This window comes from Oncorhynchus gorbuscha, linkage group LG05 (assembly GCF_021184085.1).
Source record: "Oncorhynchus gorbuscha isolate QuinsamMale2020 ecotype Even-year linkage group LG05, OgorEven_v1.0, whole genome shotgun sequence".
Lineage (NCBI taxonomy): Eukaryota > Metazoa > Chordata > Actinopteri > Salmoniformes > Salmonidae > Oncorhynchus > Oncorhynchus gorbuscha.
Window position 1 is genome coordinate 60,640,248 of NC_060177.1, and position 17,349 is coordinate 60,657,596.

The 17,349-nt window shown below is 40.4% G+C and overlaps 1 protein-coding gene across 1 annotated transcript in view; it reads right to left on the reverse strand.

Moving 5' to 3' along the window:
• The window catches only part of LOC124036232 (nuclear receptor corepressor 2-like), a 132,975-nt gene that overhangs the window by 82,805 nt on the left and 32,821 nt on the right, over positions 1 to 17,349 (reverse strand). The window contains 1 exon segment of the mRNA XM_046350522.1: positions 8,847 to 9,024. Coding sequence (XP_046206478.1) covers positions 8,847 to 9,024 — 178 coding nt within the window.

Consider the following 17,349-nt stretch of genomic DNA (forward strand, 5'->3'; position numbering starts at 1 on the left):
TCATCGCTCAGTCAGACTGCTCTAACCAATCATAGATGTAATTATAACATAATAACACACAGAAATACGAGCCGTAGGTCATTAATATGGTCAAATCCGGAAACTATCATCTCGAAAACAAAACATTTATTCTTTCAGTGAAATACGGAACCGTTCCGTATTTTATCTAACGGGTGGCATCCATCAGTCTAGATATTCGTTACATTGCACAACCTTCAATGTTATGTCATAATTACGTAAAAGTCTGGCAAATTAGTCCGCAATGAACCAGGGGGCCCAAACTGTTGCATATACCCTGACTCTGCGTGCAATGAACGCAAGAGAAGTGACACAATTTCACCTGGTTAATATTGCCTGCTAACCTGGATTTCTTTTAGCTACATATGCAGGTTTAAAAATATATACTTCTGTGTATTGATTTTAAGAAAGGCATTGATGTTTATGGGTAGGTACACGTTGGAGCAACGATAGTCCTTTTTCGCGAATGCGCACTGCATCGATTATATGCAACGCAGGACACGCTAGACAAACTAAGGTAATCAACCATGTGTAGTTATAACTAGTGATTATGATTGATTAAGTTTAATGCTAGCTAGCAACTTACTTTGGCTTCTTACTGCATTCGCGTAACAGGCGGGCTTCCTCGTGAGGCAGGTGGTTAGAGCGTTGGAATAGTTGACAAGGTAAAAATCTGTCGTTCTGCCCCTGAACAAGGTAGTTAACCTCTTGCTCCTACCTGGCACGCAGGCGTCCCATCTAGACATCTGAAAATGCAAATGCGCTACGCTAAATGCTAATAGTACTAGTTAAAATTCAAACGTTCATTAAAATACACATGCAGGGTATTGAATTAAAGCTACACTCGTTATGAATCCAGGCAACAAGTCAGATTTCTTTTAAATGCTTTTCGGCGAAAGCATGAGAAGCTATTATCTGATAGCATGTAACACCCCAAAAGACCCGCAGGGGACGTAAACAAAATAATTAGCATAGTCGTCGCTACACAAACCACACAAATAAAATATAAAACATTCATTACCTTTGACCATCTTCTTTGTTGGCACTCCTAGATGTCCCATAATCACTATTGGGTCTTTTTTTACGATTAAATCGGTCCATATATAGCCTAGATATCGATCTATGAAGACTGTGTGATAAACAGAAAAAAATAGCGTCTTATAACGTAACGTCATTTTTTTTAATGAAAAAAGTCGACGATAAACTTTCACAAAACACTTCGAAATACTTTTGTAATGCAACTTTAGGTATTATTAAATGTTAATAAGCGATCAAATTGATCACGAGGCGAAGTATATTCTTTAGCTGTCCGTCTGGAAATAATGTCCGGGTAATTCTCAACCAAAATATCCGGTCGGAGACCGGAAGAAATGCGTTGCCTTGCGTCTGTTTGACCAAGAAACAAAGCCTAGGCAAATGACAAGACTCTAGACAACGTGTGGAAGCTGTAGGTATTGCAACCTCAGCCCCATTAAATGTGGTTCAGCTTTATCAATGGGTTCAAGTCACCCATGGATATATTTTCCCATTTTCAGTGATCAGATTTTCCTGCACTTTTCGATGAAACGCACGTTCTGTTATAGTCACAGCCGTGATTTAACCAGTTTTAGAAACGTCTGAGTGTTTTCTATCCACACATACTAATCATATGCATATACTATATTCCTGGCATGAGTAGCAGGGCGCTGAAATGTTGCGCGATTTTGAAAATAAGAATGTGTTCTTTAACTGACTTGCCTAGTTAAATAAAGGTGTAAAAATATATACATACATAAATAAAACATTTTAAATCAGCAAAATTGGTGTCCAAAATTGCCGATTTCCAATTGTTATGAAAACTTGAAATCGGCACTAATTAAAATCGGCCATTCCGATTAATCGGTCGACCTCTACATCAGACACACACAATCCTCTCCCCCACCCCCGTCTCTCCCCCACCCCCGTCTCTCCTCTCCCCCCCCCCCTTCTCTCCCCCAGCGTCTCTCCCCCACCCCTGCTAACTTTGCCACCGCTGCTGAAAATAAATTCTTTGGGCAACACCGCACACACACAATATAATAAAATAATCGATATTTAAAAAAATATATCTTGGATCTTAGCTTGTTAGATTTTGATATGCATTGTGAAGGACAACTTGTCATCCATCTTGTCAGGACTCTCAGCCGAGCAGTGAATTTCAAACACAGATTCAACCACAAAGACCAGGGAGGTTTTCCAATACCTCGCAAAGAATAGCACCTATTGGTATAGGGGAAGAAAAAAAACATTGAATATCCCTTTGAGCATGGTGAAGTTATTAATTACACTTTGGATGGTGTATCAATAAACCCAGTCACTAGAAAGATACAGGTGTCCTTCCTAACAGTTGTCGGAGAGGAAGGAAACCACTCAGGGATTTCACCACGAGGCCAAGAGTGACTTTAAAACAGTTACAGAGTTTAATGGCTGTGATAGGAGAACCCTGAGGATGGATCAACAACATTATAAGTACTCCACAAGGCTAACCTAATAGACAAAGTGAAAGAAGGAAACTTGCACAGAATACAAATATTCCAAAACATGCATCCTGTTTGCAACAAGGCATTAAGGTAATACTGCAAAAATGTGGCAAAGCAATTAACTTTGTCCTGAATACAGTGTGTCATGTTTGGGGCAAATCCAATACAACACATTACTGATGATCACTATTCATATTCCAAGCATAGTGATGACTGCATCATGTTATGCGTATGCTTGTAATCGTTAGAACTGGAGAGTTTTTCAGGATAGAAAAAATGTAAATGAATGGAGATAAGGCCAAATCCAAAAGGAAAACCTAGTACAGTCTGCTTTCCACCAGATACACCTTACAGCAGGACAATAACTTAAAATATAAGGCCAAATCTACACTGGAGTTGCTAACAAAGAAGACAGTGAATGTTCCTGAATGGCCGAGTCACTGTTTGGACTTAACTCCGCTTCTAAATCTATGGCAAGACCTGAAAATGGTTGTCTAGCAATGATCAACAACCAATTTGACAGAGCCTGACAAATTTGGAAAATATATATATTTTTTTAAATGGGCAAATATTATACAATCCAGGTGTGGAAAGCTCTTAGAGACTTACCCAGAAAGACTCACAGCTGTAATCACTGCCAAAGGTGATTCTAACATGTATTGACTAAGGGGGTTGAACGCTTATCTAATCAAGATTTTTTTTTTTTTTTTTTTTTTATTTTTTACAAACGTTCCAATTGGTCTTCCACTTTGAAATGACAGAGTATTGTGTGTATATCATTGGCAAAAAAATCCCACTTTGTAACAAAACAAAATGTGGAAAAAGTCAAGGGGTGTGAATACTTTCCGAAGGCACTGTATATGCCTGCTAGACAGGCTGCTGCTATTATATAGTCTCGTCTGCTCTCCCTTATCCTGTCCCTCTGTCTCTTACTCCTCCCTTTCCCGTTTCCCCTTCATCTGTGCCTCTCTCTGTATTTGCCCTTTGCCTCTGTTCCCCATCCCCCGCTCTCCTCTCGTTTTGCTCATTCTTTCCATACAGTGGTTGAATCTGACAACACTTATATAATGGCTTCACAGCCCTCAGCACTGAGGAATTACTAGCGTTCCTGAATATTTCCCAGCTAGCTTAGAGAATCTGTGTGTGTTTTGCAGTCTCCTTTATTGGCATATCCATTTATCATTCCTTGGCTGGCTGCCTCCCGTAGCAGTTTGAAGTGCTCTGTACCATGTCAGGAACATCTCACTAGACTAGCAGTATCTCTGCTCTTCACTGTGATGCTGCTGTTTTCATCTTCCTCTGCTATGGTGCTTAATCCTGAGAGAGGCCCATCAAATCTAGGTCAGCAGCTCCATTATTTATTAATTGTTTGTTTCACAGCTAGCTCATATTCCCCACATATTCCGTACTCAGAATCCCACTCCCTATCCTCCTCCCAGTCCCAGCTCACAATGTGGTGTCTAATAATACCCTGGCTGCCCCAGGGGAAGATGCTGCCACTCAGCAGGATCTCACACAGTAGAGGGTGTGTGAGATGTCCTTGTCCTTGCCGCTGTCCCAACAGGCAGGTCAGGCCAGGGATGACTAACACCGGGTAGAGCTAGGGCTGTTACGGTGACCGTATTACTGCCACACCGGTGGTCACAAGTCATCATCGCAGTCAAATTCCACATGACCATTTAGTCACGGTAATTATGCATCTCCAAGCTCTGCTGATGGTCATTAGTAGCCTACCAAACTTGATCATTGCCTGGTACTCAGCACTCTGTTGTCCCTCTAATCACTCTGACATCAATTCAAATGTTTTCGATAGTCAAATCAAACACTTCATGAAAGCGCATGAGCTCACGTTGAGCAACATTTCAATAGGCTATGCAATTGTGTGAGAAAACAGAGTTTTGAAGGCTTCTATTAAAAATAGGATCCCATCAGCTTTCTATAGGCTAGGCCTACTATATTTATTAACTTCACTAGAGTATAGTCTACCTGGCTGGAATGATAATAAACCACGGGAAAAGAGTCTTCCATTCGCTATTTAGATGCACAGATAACAAGTATTTTTTCCCGCTGTCCCTGTTCTGAGACAGGTGCATGATAATGGTGCAGTCTAAATCGAAACAAATTTCACACATATATTATTAGGTGTAAAGACAACACTAAATCAAGAATAGTCTGATGGGTGACAATATTAGCTTATCCCTTGTGAGTGATGCATTATCCCTTGTGAGTGATGCATTATCACGTGTGGGTTATGCATTATCCCTCGTGGGTGATGCATTATCCCTTGTGGGTGATGCATTATCCCTTGTGAATGATGCATTATACCTTGTGAATGATGCATTATCCCTTGTGAATGATGCATTATCCCTTATACATTGTGACTGGTGCATTATCCCTTGTGACTGATGCATTATCCCTTGTGAGTTATGCATTATCCCTTGTGAATGATGCATTATAAGTTGTGAATGATGCCCAGTGTGTGCAGTAAGGAACGAAACATGCTTTAAAAAAAAATTTTTTTATCATAGTCGCACACCTCATGCAGACTAGCCCATAGGCATAACCGTGTTGATTAGGTTCGTATCACAACTAAAGTGGGCAAATAACGTGGCCAAAAGAATTAAGCACATTAACCTGCTTTACAACCGGTGTAGAGCCTAGTTGGCATACACCACCAGTCAAAAGTTTTAGAACACAGACTCATTCAAGGGTTTTTCTTTACTTTTACTATTTATTGTAAAATAACTGAAGACATCAAAACTATGAAACACCACATATGGAATCATGTAGTGACTTAGTGCCATATAGCCACCCATTGCCTTAGTGACAGCTTCGCACAGACTTGGCATTCTCTCAACCAGTTTCATGAGGTCGTCACCTGGAATGCATTTCAATTAACAGGTGTGCCTTGTTAAAAAGTTAATTTGTGGAATTGTTTTAATTCTTAATGCGCTTGAGCCAAACAGTTGTGTTGTAAAAATGTCCGGACCTCAACCAAATTTAGATGGTATGGGATGAGCTCGACCGCAGAATGAAGGAAAAGCAAGTGCTCAGAACTTGTTGTGGGAACTCCTTGTGGGAGATCCATGCGGGAACTCTTTCAAGAACTGTTGGAAAAGCATTCCAGGTGAAGCTGGTTGAGATCATCAGCTGCCAAGAGTGTGCAAAGCTTCCATCATGGCAAAGGGTGGCTATTTGAAGAATCTCAAATACAGAATATATTTTGATTTGTTAAACACTTTTTGATTCCATGATGTGTTATTTCATAGTTTTGATATTTTATTCTACAATATAGAAAATTGTTTTTAAAAATAAAGAAAACCCTTGAATGAGTCGGTGTTCTAAAACGTTTGACCGGTAGTGTACATAGGTGACGCTTGAGTTTCAAGTTTGGGGAAGATAATTTACCATAAGTATCACGTGCATAACTGCATTTGCGATCACATTTGAGAACAGCATTTTTCTCTAATTGATTGTATTTTGGAACATTTGCCGTGTGTGCATTGCTGCGCTTATAATGTGAAGAAATAGCCTAATAGTTCATCAACATTTTAAGCTAAAACGTTCTGATCTGTTGCATCAGCCTCATTGCTTTTAAATGTTTGTGGTTGTATTAATTTGGGATCTATCGCATCCAACAACTGTCCCAGCGTATGTTTGGAATATTTATTTAATGCACAGAAGAACAAGTTGACCAAAAGAATGGGCCAACTTTTGTACTATGGGGGATAGTATATTAACATAGGCTATTGCTGTTTGTTAGGACTACTCATCTTGTTGGCTGATGAAAATTATGGTAAATGTAGACAGTTCTTCTAAAATCTTCAACGTGGACTTGGGATTTGATGTGTCCCCGATGTGTGTCCGTCTTCACTTCTAGCCTACTTCTTAGCTTTGAGAAGGACCTGATCATGTGATGGGCATTAGCTAATAAGAATTGAGATATCTGAGAGAGCCATGTGAGCGAGAGGTGCTTCGGAGTATGGCAGCCTGGGGAAGGGAATTATAATTATTATATTAATCCGAAGAGCACAACAGCCACTTTGGTCGCAAAATGCATAGATGTTTTAGGGGGCATTACAGCCACACAAGGGGGTTGTCATCTGGAAATTCAAGGCCTGGTGAAAATATAAATATAATATATATGTAAATGAGAGACTGATGAAGTGTGTGCAGCCTGCACAAGAAACAACTCAGAACCTTTCATGCAACTTTTTTTTAAATCATTATTCGCATCATGCAGCCTTAGAATGTATCAAACATGAAAACATATAGCCCAACATTTGTATCTCAACTAAAGTTGCAGAAATAACTTATAAATAGCATACATAAATAGCATATAGGAGGACCTGTTTCTTTGTTAAGCGCTCAACACAGAATAGCCGCATGTGCGCACTTCCCTGGCAATCATTTGGAGAAAATGTCCTGTCTATTTTATTCAGCTATGTTCAATTGTATTCTTCATACTATAAAATATATGTTTTTAAATAGTGCCATGGAATTCTAAGCAAATATTGTCTGCTAAATGAGCTGGTGTAGCCCCCAGCCACATGGCATAGCCAGATCAGGGCCTAACATAAGGACAACTTAGACTATGCTATTCTATTACTCTGAAATAGACTACATTTTAATTCATATCATGTTCCTTTAGACCTGTCTAAAGTAAATAATAGTTTTATTGTGAAGGCTATATTACATGGATTTATTAGACTTTTAAAATGGTGATGTTTCAAAGGTCTGCATCAGTGGACTCTAGGCTATGCGTGGAAGCCAGGAGTTGCTCAAATGTGTTTATGTTCATTAACGGTCAGTTACCGTGACACCGGCAGTTATTTGCTTGACAATCAACGCCACAGCCCTAGGTAGAGCAGGCTAGTTTTCCCAATGAGGCAAAGCTCATTCTCTTGCCCCTTATTCAGAAATTGACAACATCCTCCGGAATAGATTGGCAAAATGGCCAAAATTACTATTCTGCTAACATTTGACGTGTAGAAGACACCAACAGGACATAGCTAGCTAAACAGCAACAGTTAGTGTGGGTATAACAACATAGCACTCTGGGAACAATCTTGGTTACTAACAACTCCCACCGACGCCAGATGGTAGAGTATGAGTGGGAACATTCATTTCTTCCGTGCTTTTTCAGAATCACCTTCCATGTGCCATGACTTGTTGATGAGCAGAGAAACAGTACTAGCAGAGTGTCATCCACTGTGTTGATGACAGGTGAAGGGAGAACAGAGCAGTGAGCAGCACAACCTTCCCCCGAGCCTCTGACCTAGAAAACAGAACCTGTAGAAAGCAACACACACCGACTGTGCCAGCCCTATTCATGGGACACATTCTCAGAGCTAGCTAACATTCCACACATCTGTGTCTGCTGCCACTTACCGTAAAACGTTAATTAAACGCAGTCTCAAATGGCAGCTTGTCCCTTTTAATAGCCAGGAATCGGCACACATTTCAGCAAATAATTGCCGGTTTCAAACAAAATGCGGGATCTAAATGAATTTTTATGAGTGAACTTCAGTGAGTAACAGAAAGATTGAGCAAAAGAAGAAAAAGGAGAACATTTCCATTGAGGAGACTTTTTACGCAAAATCAGGGATGTATGATAGGCAGCCTTTGCAAGTCTCATTTGCGATGGATTTGTTATTATAATGTTTATACTGGTCACAAACGGTGTGGTAGTCTTTTCAACATCTTACAGAGCAAAAGCTTCCTGCATTAAGGAAATAGATGCCTGGACCAAACAGAAGGAGGTCTCTAAAAAGCGCCGGTTGTGTTCCGTGACTGAAGCAAATAAATGAATAGCGCAGGCATTTAAGACACAGCAGTTACCAGTGCAGCGAAAGCAGAGCACAGTTGTTGTGCAGTAGGTCCGGAACTCTAAAAGTGAAAGGCTATCTGCATTACTTATGACTGGCTCACCTCCATCAAGGAACTGATCCCTTGCTGAAGAGGAAAGATTCATTACCATTAGCTGCTATGTTATGCATTTACACTGTTAAACCTATGCTTTTGGAGTGTTTCTGTGACCCAGAAGACACATAGAAAAATATATTCAAGCCAGTACCCAGCCATTCCTGGGAGAGAAAACAACAGCACAGCTACTTCCCACATCACTGCTTGTTTACTCTGGGAATTTAGTAGCTATAAATAACCACATAGAGTGTCAAATGACTCACCACACCATGCTAAATAACCACTTAACCTCAGCCAGCAAGGCGAAATGTCAGCACAGTTAAGAGAAAGCTGTCCTATTCAAATCAGCACTTTAAACCAAACCAATCAAAGTAGGAGTACATTTCCTAAGTAATCAACACTGACCTTTGACATGTCCTCTGCCCCTCCCAGAGGAAGTTGTGGGCGGTGGGCTGAGTGCCTCATGAGAGACTCCGCCCCCATGTCCAGCCGAGGACGCTTCATCTCAGCATATTCCACCTCTGATAGGCTGTTGGGATCGGGCAGGTATATGTGCTCATAGCGGATGTGTTGCTCCTGACCTCTGTAGGGACGAAGAGAAAGACAGGTAAACAACTAACATCTGTAAGTATGGTATATCAGACTAGGAGGAAGTCAAGCCAGCAAACTGGCACCATAATAGTTCTGAGCTGATGTAATAAAATAACCACTGGATATTCAGAACTGTATATTTGTTAAATCAATTCACACAGATCAAATTCAATGTTGCGGGGCATGAAATAAAAGCCCTCTATTTAGGGCTGGGCGATACGGCCAAAATATCATATCATGGTATTTTTCAAATTTGACAATATTTTATGTTAGATTTTATTTTAGGTTTTTCACCATTTTGATTATTTTATACTGTTCAATTCAACTTCAACCTAAAATAATGTCCTGCATTTCCATCAATTTCTGCATTTCCTGCACTCATTTGAGATCATTTCCACACTGCCACGATATGGGCAAAAATACTAGGCCATATTTTTAACCAAATGTTGCAATTGTGATTTAGATCGAAACACTTGTGACCTTTTGGAATCATGGAAATAGAATGTTTATTATAATTATAGTTAGAATATAAATAATAGTGGGCACTTTGAACACAGTGTTTGACATGACAACAAATTAAAATGCAGCGGACGAGTTATTGTGACAGGGTAGGAACCAAAGTGATGGTCAGTGTTCCCTATTGGACCCTATAGTCTTTGGCTACATTCAATCTTTATTCATGTAGCTAACATATTCATGCTTTGCCTATTCCTCTTGATTAAGAAGATACTGTTGCACAAACAACATGCTGATTTAGGCCTCCACCAGCACTGGTATCAGGCTGTATTAGCTAGCTACGTTTGCTCTGACTCAGTACTTTTATTAGCTTGTTAGCTAGCCATCTAACTTATCCATTAGCATTAGCAGCTAACACGATTTAGCTTAACTTGCTAAGAAAAAACAAACTAGCTGTTTGCAGATGTAACAAACACAAAATAATATTGTCATTACAGAACGCTTGTGGATTTATATTAAGATCAAAGTGGAAACAACATTGTTGCATGTGCTGCACGAAAGTGTCTCGTGGTGTGTCTCGTGGTCAAGCAACAACAAATGTGCTCCTTGAGTGACAGGGGTGGGACTCGGTCTGTGTGGAAAGCGGCATGGAAAGAGAGAGAGCGGAGAGGGATGACTCAAGTAGAGGTGTAAACTATAAAAATGGGCGTCACAAACGGCGCATCACATTTAACAAACCAAACATTCAAAAACCATTATAGAAAGTAAAAACCCAAACCGGTCCATGCATCAATACCGGTACATAGTAAAATACGATATACTGCCCAATACTTTCCCCTATTAAAAAAATAATGTTCCATTGTGTATTATATGACATATTACATTAATATGGAGTTATTCATTGTCATTGTGTATTATGACGTATTACAGTAATATGGAGTTATTCATTGTCATTGTGTATTATATGGCGTATTACAGTAATATGGAGTTATTCATTGTCATTGTGTATTATATGACGTATTACAGTAATATGGAGTTATTCATTGTCATTGTGTATTATATGACGTATTACAGTAATATGGAGTTATTCACTGTCATTGTGTATTATATGACGTATTACAGTAATATGGAGTTATTCACGGTCATTGTGTATTATATGACGTATTACAGTAATATGGAGTTATTCACTGTCATTGTGTATTATATGACGTATTACAGTAATATGGAGTTATTCATGGTCATTGTGTATTATATGGCGTATTACAGTAATATGGAGTTATTCACTGGCATTGTGTATTATATTACGTATTACAGTAATATGGAGTTATTCACTGTCATTGTGTATTATATGACGTATTACAGTAATATGGAGTTATTAATGGTCAGTGTATTATATGGCGTATTACAGTAATATGGAGTTATTCACGGTCATTGTGCTGAATTTTTTTTTATTTTTAGGAAGAGAGATTCTAGACGTCACAGTCTTGAGTGATTGCCAATATCCATTCCTAAGAGCTCCTCCACCCCCTCTGTACAATGGTAGAAGTGCTTTATCACTTGAGAACACCACTCTGCTACATGAAAAAGTGTCAATCCATGAAACACTCAAAGCAGATAATGGTCCTGGGGGAGACAAGGGATTTGACAACATGACCATAATGATGAACTTCTCCATTTATACGGCCCACACGGTGAGCGGGTTAAACAAAGGAAACGACACAAGAACAACCAGGCCTATCCTATCCCACTCACCGCGTGACCCACTTACGGCAGCATACAGGCCTTGCCTATTTCTGGTCCCTTCTGTACATATGCCTAGGTTTACACAACTGATGCATTCCATGTCTGCACACAACCCCAGGGCGATTAGCTAAATGTTTGTGGTCCTACTGACCTAAAATATTACTTGTGTCTGTACAGTATGACCAGATAAGCTAAAAGGCTCAGTTGGTAGAGCAAGCCACTTGCAACGCCAGGGTTGTGGGTTTGATTCCCACGGGGGACCAGTACGAACAAATATGAAAATGTACTGTATGAACACACCAAGGCGCCCTGGATTAGAGCGTCGGCTAAATTACTCAAATGTAAAAATGCAAATGTAGAAAACCCATGACTTAAACAGAAGGAGCAGCATAGTTAGTTATTGGACAGGAATGCTGAGGCAGATCAAACAGACACCAAAAATGAGTTCTGTAACCCACCTTCCGACTGCCACTACTAATACACTACACTAAAACACAGCATAACGCCTAGTTGCTCTTCTATCTTTTTGAATTGTCAAGTGGTCACTACGCACTAGGGCCACACACACACAGACACACAAAACCATGACTGACCTCTCCTGCGGCCCTTTCCCTGCAACATCCCTGTACTGTAGCTCCGAACCAGAACAGAGCTGGGAGGCCTGGAATGCTAACAATTAGATGGCTAAAATCATGGGTGGAAGGGAGAAGAGGGGAGCAGAGCTGCAATACAATAGGTCTTGATCTGCTGTACGTGTGGTTTTAGACTCACAGTTCATTCAAACAAGCAAAAAACATTATAAATAAGGGTCTGGAAAAGCAGGCTGTGTCCTTCAATGTTCAGTGAAATGAAAGGCTTTGAATATTCAGTTCACTACTAATCTTGTTTCCGGACACTTCCGCCCGAACGTGTGAAGAGTCTGGTGGACCATCGTGTCAAACTTGGCCTTCGTTAGCCAATAGAGAAAGACCGGGAGAAACTCCTGGCACATAGGCTTAGGTTTAAGGCTTAGGTTTAAGGCTTATTCACCTCAATCTACCAACCATTCATCTCCCACAACACCTTCCCCTTTACCCCCCCTGTAAACTAGCACACCACAACACCTCCCCCCTTACCCCCCCTATAAACTAGCACACCACAAGTACAGAGCCCGGCCTTGCAGTTGTGTGAGTCGCTAAAATTAAATGATTAACACTCCCATAGATTTCTATGGTCACTCCCACTAAGGCCAACTTTGAATCATTGATGTACCATGCTTATGTAAGCAACAGCCTGGGGACGAGGTTAGTTCACTACATACATCAGTTAAGGTTAACGACTTGGTAATGGTGCTGTGTTCCAGATTAGGCCATGATTTTCTAAAAACCTGCCCTTGAGGCATTCTTAGGTTGATGCTGGAATGTCAGTGACAAGACTGGGAATGTCAAAATGGAAGTGGCTTCTTAGGGGTGGGAAACAAATGGGAAACAACCACAATTGCCAGTGCAGAGCCACAAAGGACTACTGTGTGGTTCATTTTAGTGCCAGTGAGCAGAAAGCGTTGTCTTGCAGGGTGCCACCGGTACTATAATAATTTAGCCAGGATCTTCTATATTCTCCCCTATGACGAGACCGCGGGAATGTAGGAGTTACATATTACACAATCCTGAATCTGCATGTGAAAGGTGTCATGGGGTGGCCTGGACTGAGAAATGACAGAAGTCCTGGTGTATACTTGCTTAAAGGGATAGTTCACCCAAATGACAAAATGACACATTGGTTGCCTTATACTGTAAGCAGTCTATGGACACGGTATGACAGGAATCCATGCTTTGGGTTGGTTTCCCTGGCACTGCTTTCCCATTCAAGTCATGGGACTGCTATTATTAATATTTTTGTTCAACTCATGTTCAAATCATCTATAAGTGACTTTGTTGAGCTTTACAGTGAATTTTTTGTTACTTTCGGATGATTTGGTCATGACACGCGAAAAATGCTAATAGCATGACTTGAATGAGATTTGGGAAATGCCCCTAAAATTACCATACCTTGTCCATAGACTGCTTACAGGGAAAACAACATGTGATTTGGGTGAACCATCCCTTTAAAGTGATGCAAAAAAAAAATAGGTGGCAAAAAATTTACATCCAGATGGTGTGTTAAAGCCCCTCCCCTCACTCCCCTTTTAGATACACACCCCTCTGATTGCCAGAGGCTTGGCACTTACATAATCACATCATCAAGCTCTGTGGCTATTTTATATTCCTCCCTTTTCCCTCTCCCTCTCTCCAAGCTTATGCATGAGCGTGCAACATAATCTGATCCCTGGAGAGGATTTGACAGGAGTAAAAAGGGGTAGAGGGTTGAGGGACATCAGGGAGGAGGCGCTGCGCAGCGCTGTGATACAATACAACAACGTCTCCATTAGTCTCGCACTGGCTCAGGTCCCCTTATGAGCAGAGCACAGATCATGCATGCCGATAGCACCGCGTTATTGTGGAAGCACTACGCGTTTGTGCCTTTGCCAATCTCTCCCCCCACCGAGGAAAAGCTGCAGCTGTGCAGAGAGCAGGGGAGGCTGGGAGAGAGAGGGGGCAAGGGGTAGAAGCTCCATGGCAGGGACGGGGAACTGAGTACAGGAAGAGAGAGACAAAAAGGAGAAAACATCAAACAGATAAAAACGGGATTACCAGTCGACTCCGCAAACTAAACATCAGAGACAACTGTGTTTGATAGTTGATTTAAAAAAATTCAGAGGATAACTTGTACGTGATGCAATAGCCTAGACTGAGTGCTGTGCCTTAGGCAAAACACAGTAAGGAAAGGGGAAATATTCCACTAAAGCGTCCTTCAGAGAATTTGTTCAAATAAGGATAGTTCAAGACTAAGGTTATCATCATTAACTTTCCGCATAGAACAAATCAACAGATTCCCTGATCCTAGCACATCACCCCTGCTTGCTCATCATTCTTTAGACACACCAAGGTCTCCTTTAGCTTTCAAAAGCACTTAACTGAAAGGCTAATGCTGAGAAGAAAAGAAAGTTCACTGACAGCCCTGCTCCATTTTTTTCAGGTGACCTCGTACAACCTCTGAGACTCCTGGTACACATAGCCCATGGGCCTAGATTAGGCACCTAAACATTTTATTTTAAAGTGGTTTCTGCTGCTCTATAGTAAAAGCCATTATCCCTGATGGGATTTAAGAGGCCAATAGGAAGAAGAGAAATAGTATGTGTGAAAGACTGAAAGTGTATTACAAGCACATAGAGAGAACACTGTTTTGCTTAGGGAATCAAATTGTCATCATGCAGTAGATATTAGAGGTCGACCAATTAATTAGGGCAGATTTCAAGTTTTCATAACAATCGGAAATCTGTGTTTTGGGGTGCTGATTTTGGCAATTTTTTGTTTTTATATATACACCTTTATTTAACTAGGCAAGTCAGTTAAGAACACGTTCTTATTTTCAATGACGGCCTAGGAACGGTGGGTTAACAGCCTTGTTCAGGGGCAGACCGACAGATTTTCGTCTTGTCAGCTCGGGGGATCCAATCTTGCAACCTTACAGTTAACTAGTCCAACGCTTTAACCACCTGCCTCTCATTGCACTCCACGAGGAGCCTGCCTGTTATGCGAATGCAGCAGAAGCCAAGGTAAGTTGCTAGTTAGCATTAAACTTATCTTATAAAAAACAATCAATCAATCATAATCAGTAGTTATAACTACCCATGGTTGATATTAATCGTTTATCTAGCGTTTCCTGCGTTGCATATTATCGATGCAACGCAGGGGGATGATAACAAAAGCGCATTTGCGGAAAAAAGCACAATGGTTGCATGCCTTTCTTAAAATCAATACACGGAAGTATATATTTTTAAACCTGCATATTTAGCTAAAGGAAAATCCAGGTTAGCAGGCAATATTAACCAGGTGAAATTGTGTCATTTCTCTTGCGTTCATTGCACACAGAGTTAGGGTATATGCAACAGTTTGGGCAGCCTGGCTCATTGCGAACTAATTTGCCCGAATTTTACGTAATTATGACATAACATTGAAGGTTGTGCAATATAACAAGAATATTTAGACTTAGGGATGCCACCTGTTAGATAAAATACCGAACGGTTCCATATTTCACTGAAATAATAAATGTTTTGTTTTCTAAATTATAGTTTCCGGATTAGACCATATTAATGACCATAGGTATAGAGAGATATAGTCCTATAAATACTATATTAACTACAACCTAAAACCTCTTACCTTGGAATATTGAAGTTTCATGTTAAAAGGAACCACCAACTTCATATGTTCTCATGTTCTGAGCAAGGAACTCCAACGGTAGCTTTTTTACATGGCACATATTGCACTTTTACTTCTCCAACACTTTGTTTTGCATTATTTAAACCAAATTGAACAGGTTTCATTATTTATTTGAGGCTAAATGTATTTTTATTGATGTATTATATTAAGTTAAAATAAATGTTCATTCAGTATTGTTGTAATTGTCATTATTACAAAACTTTTTTTGTTTTTTTTAATCGTCTGAGTAATCGGTATCGGCTTTTTTGGTCCTCCAATAATCGGTATCGGTGTTGAAAAATCATAATCGGTCGACCTCTAGTAGATATAGCCTATGAGATTTCTATAGAACCTACACGTGTGTAGTGACCTGCAATTTGACAGTGATATATCCTACAACAGCTATAGTTTAGGTTTTTAATGATAGAGGAAGGGAGTTATGATTGGACATGTAGGGGCCAGAGCCCCTACTGGGCTATTAACAGGTTTCCATCCAACCTTTCTATGTGAGTAAAGTACACCTCGAATAAAACATTTCACAACAGGCCTGATGGTAACAGAAAATTTGTAGGTAAACTTTAGACAAAACGGTATGCTAGACAAGGTTGGATCTTTTTGTGTCAGTAAAATGAATTCTGAGAGAAATGTCAGTGGAAACACTTTTATTAATATAATAACTATCATCACGCAATGACGTGTGTGGTCCTACCACTACAACTTATTGGGAAAGCATGAGGTTATTAGGCTACAGATTCAATAATTTGTTATGAACTTCACAGGGTGGTGAAAGTGCAAGGTGATCTTGATGCTCCCGAGTGGCGCAGCGGTCAGAGGCACTGCATCTCAGTGCAAGAGGTGACACTACAGTCCCTGGTTCGATTCCAGGCTGAAATCCAAGCTGGTGACATGACGATCGATGCTTGACTGCCGTTTGAAAAATAAAAATATGCTCACTTTTCTCCATAATAATGTCATCAGGAAGACTAGTCTACCCACACTATATCTGTTAGCTGTTGGCTAGAGCACATCTGTCAAGACCAGAGCAGACACATTTGCTATTTAACACAACAGTTTCTGTGACAAACTGATCGGTAGAGTTGAAAATGCAATGGAAACACATTGAACATTATATTTTAATTTGGTGCATGAACATTTAAAAGAAAAAGTACATTGTGTCTGCACTGTCATCACGCACTGATTTCTATCTGCAACAAGTCTGTTTAATGGAAATACACCACTGCTGGGAAAATGTGGAGATTTTCTTTATGCAGAGTTTAGAATTAACCGCATGAAATCTGTCGCCAACTCGATGGAAAGCTAGCTAATGACTCTAACTTTTCACTTTGAATTTCATTCCTTATTCATCCTTCTAATATGAATGACTTGTCTCAATGAGGAGGATGCTCAGACGCCAAATATAGCAGAGTGCCTAGAACTATGCTTCTGAAGTGAGTACCTGGCACCCCAGAGAGAAAGAGACTGATGCTTTGCCAAGGACAGATTCACACTATTCAGAAAAGGTGTGTGAGAGACGGCAAATTCTCAGGGTGGAATCTCAGCCCACTTGAAGCAATGCTGAGCATTTAGGCCTAATGCTCGACTAGGGGACTCACAAGCTGACGCCTCTCCGCAAAACCTGTCAGGATGCTCTCGATGGTGCAGCTGTAGAATGTTTGAGGATCTGGGGACCCATGCCAAATCAATGTCCTATTGGGATAATGACGAGAACAATGTGGTGTTCATTTGTGCTGACAGAACTAGTGGAGTCCTCTACTGTACCCAGAAAGAAGACAAGGCAGAGAAGTAGTGGTCAAGGAAGAACACAATGCTCCCTGGGAAAT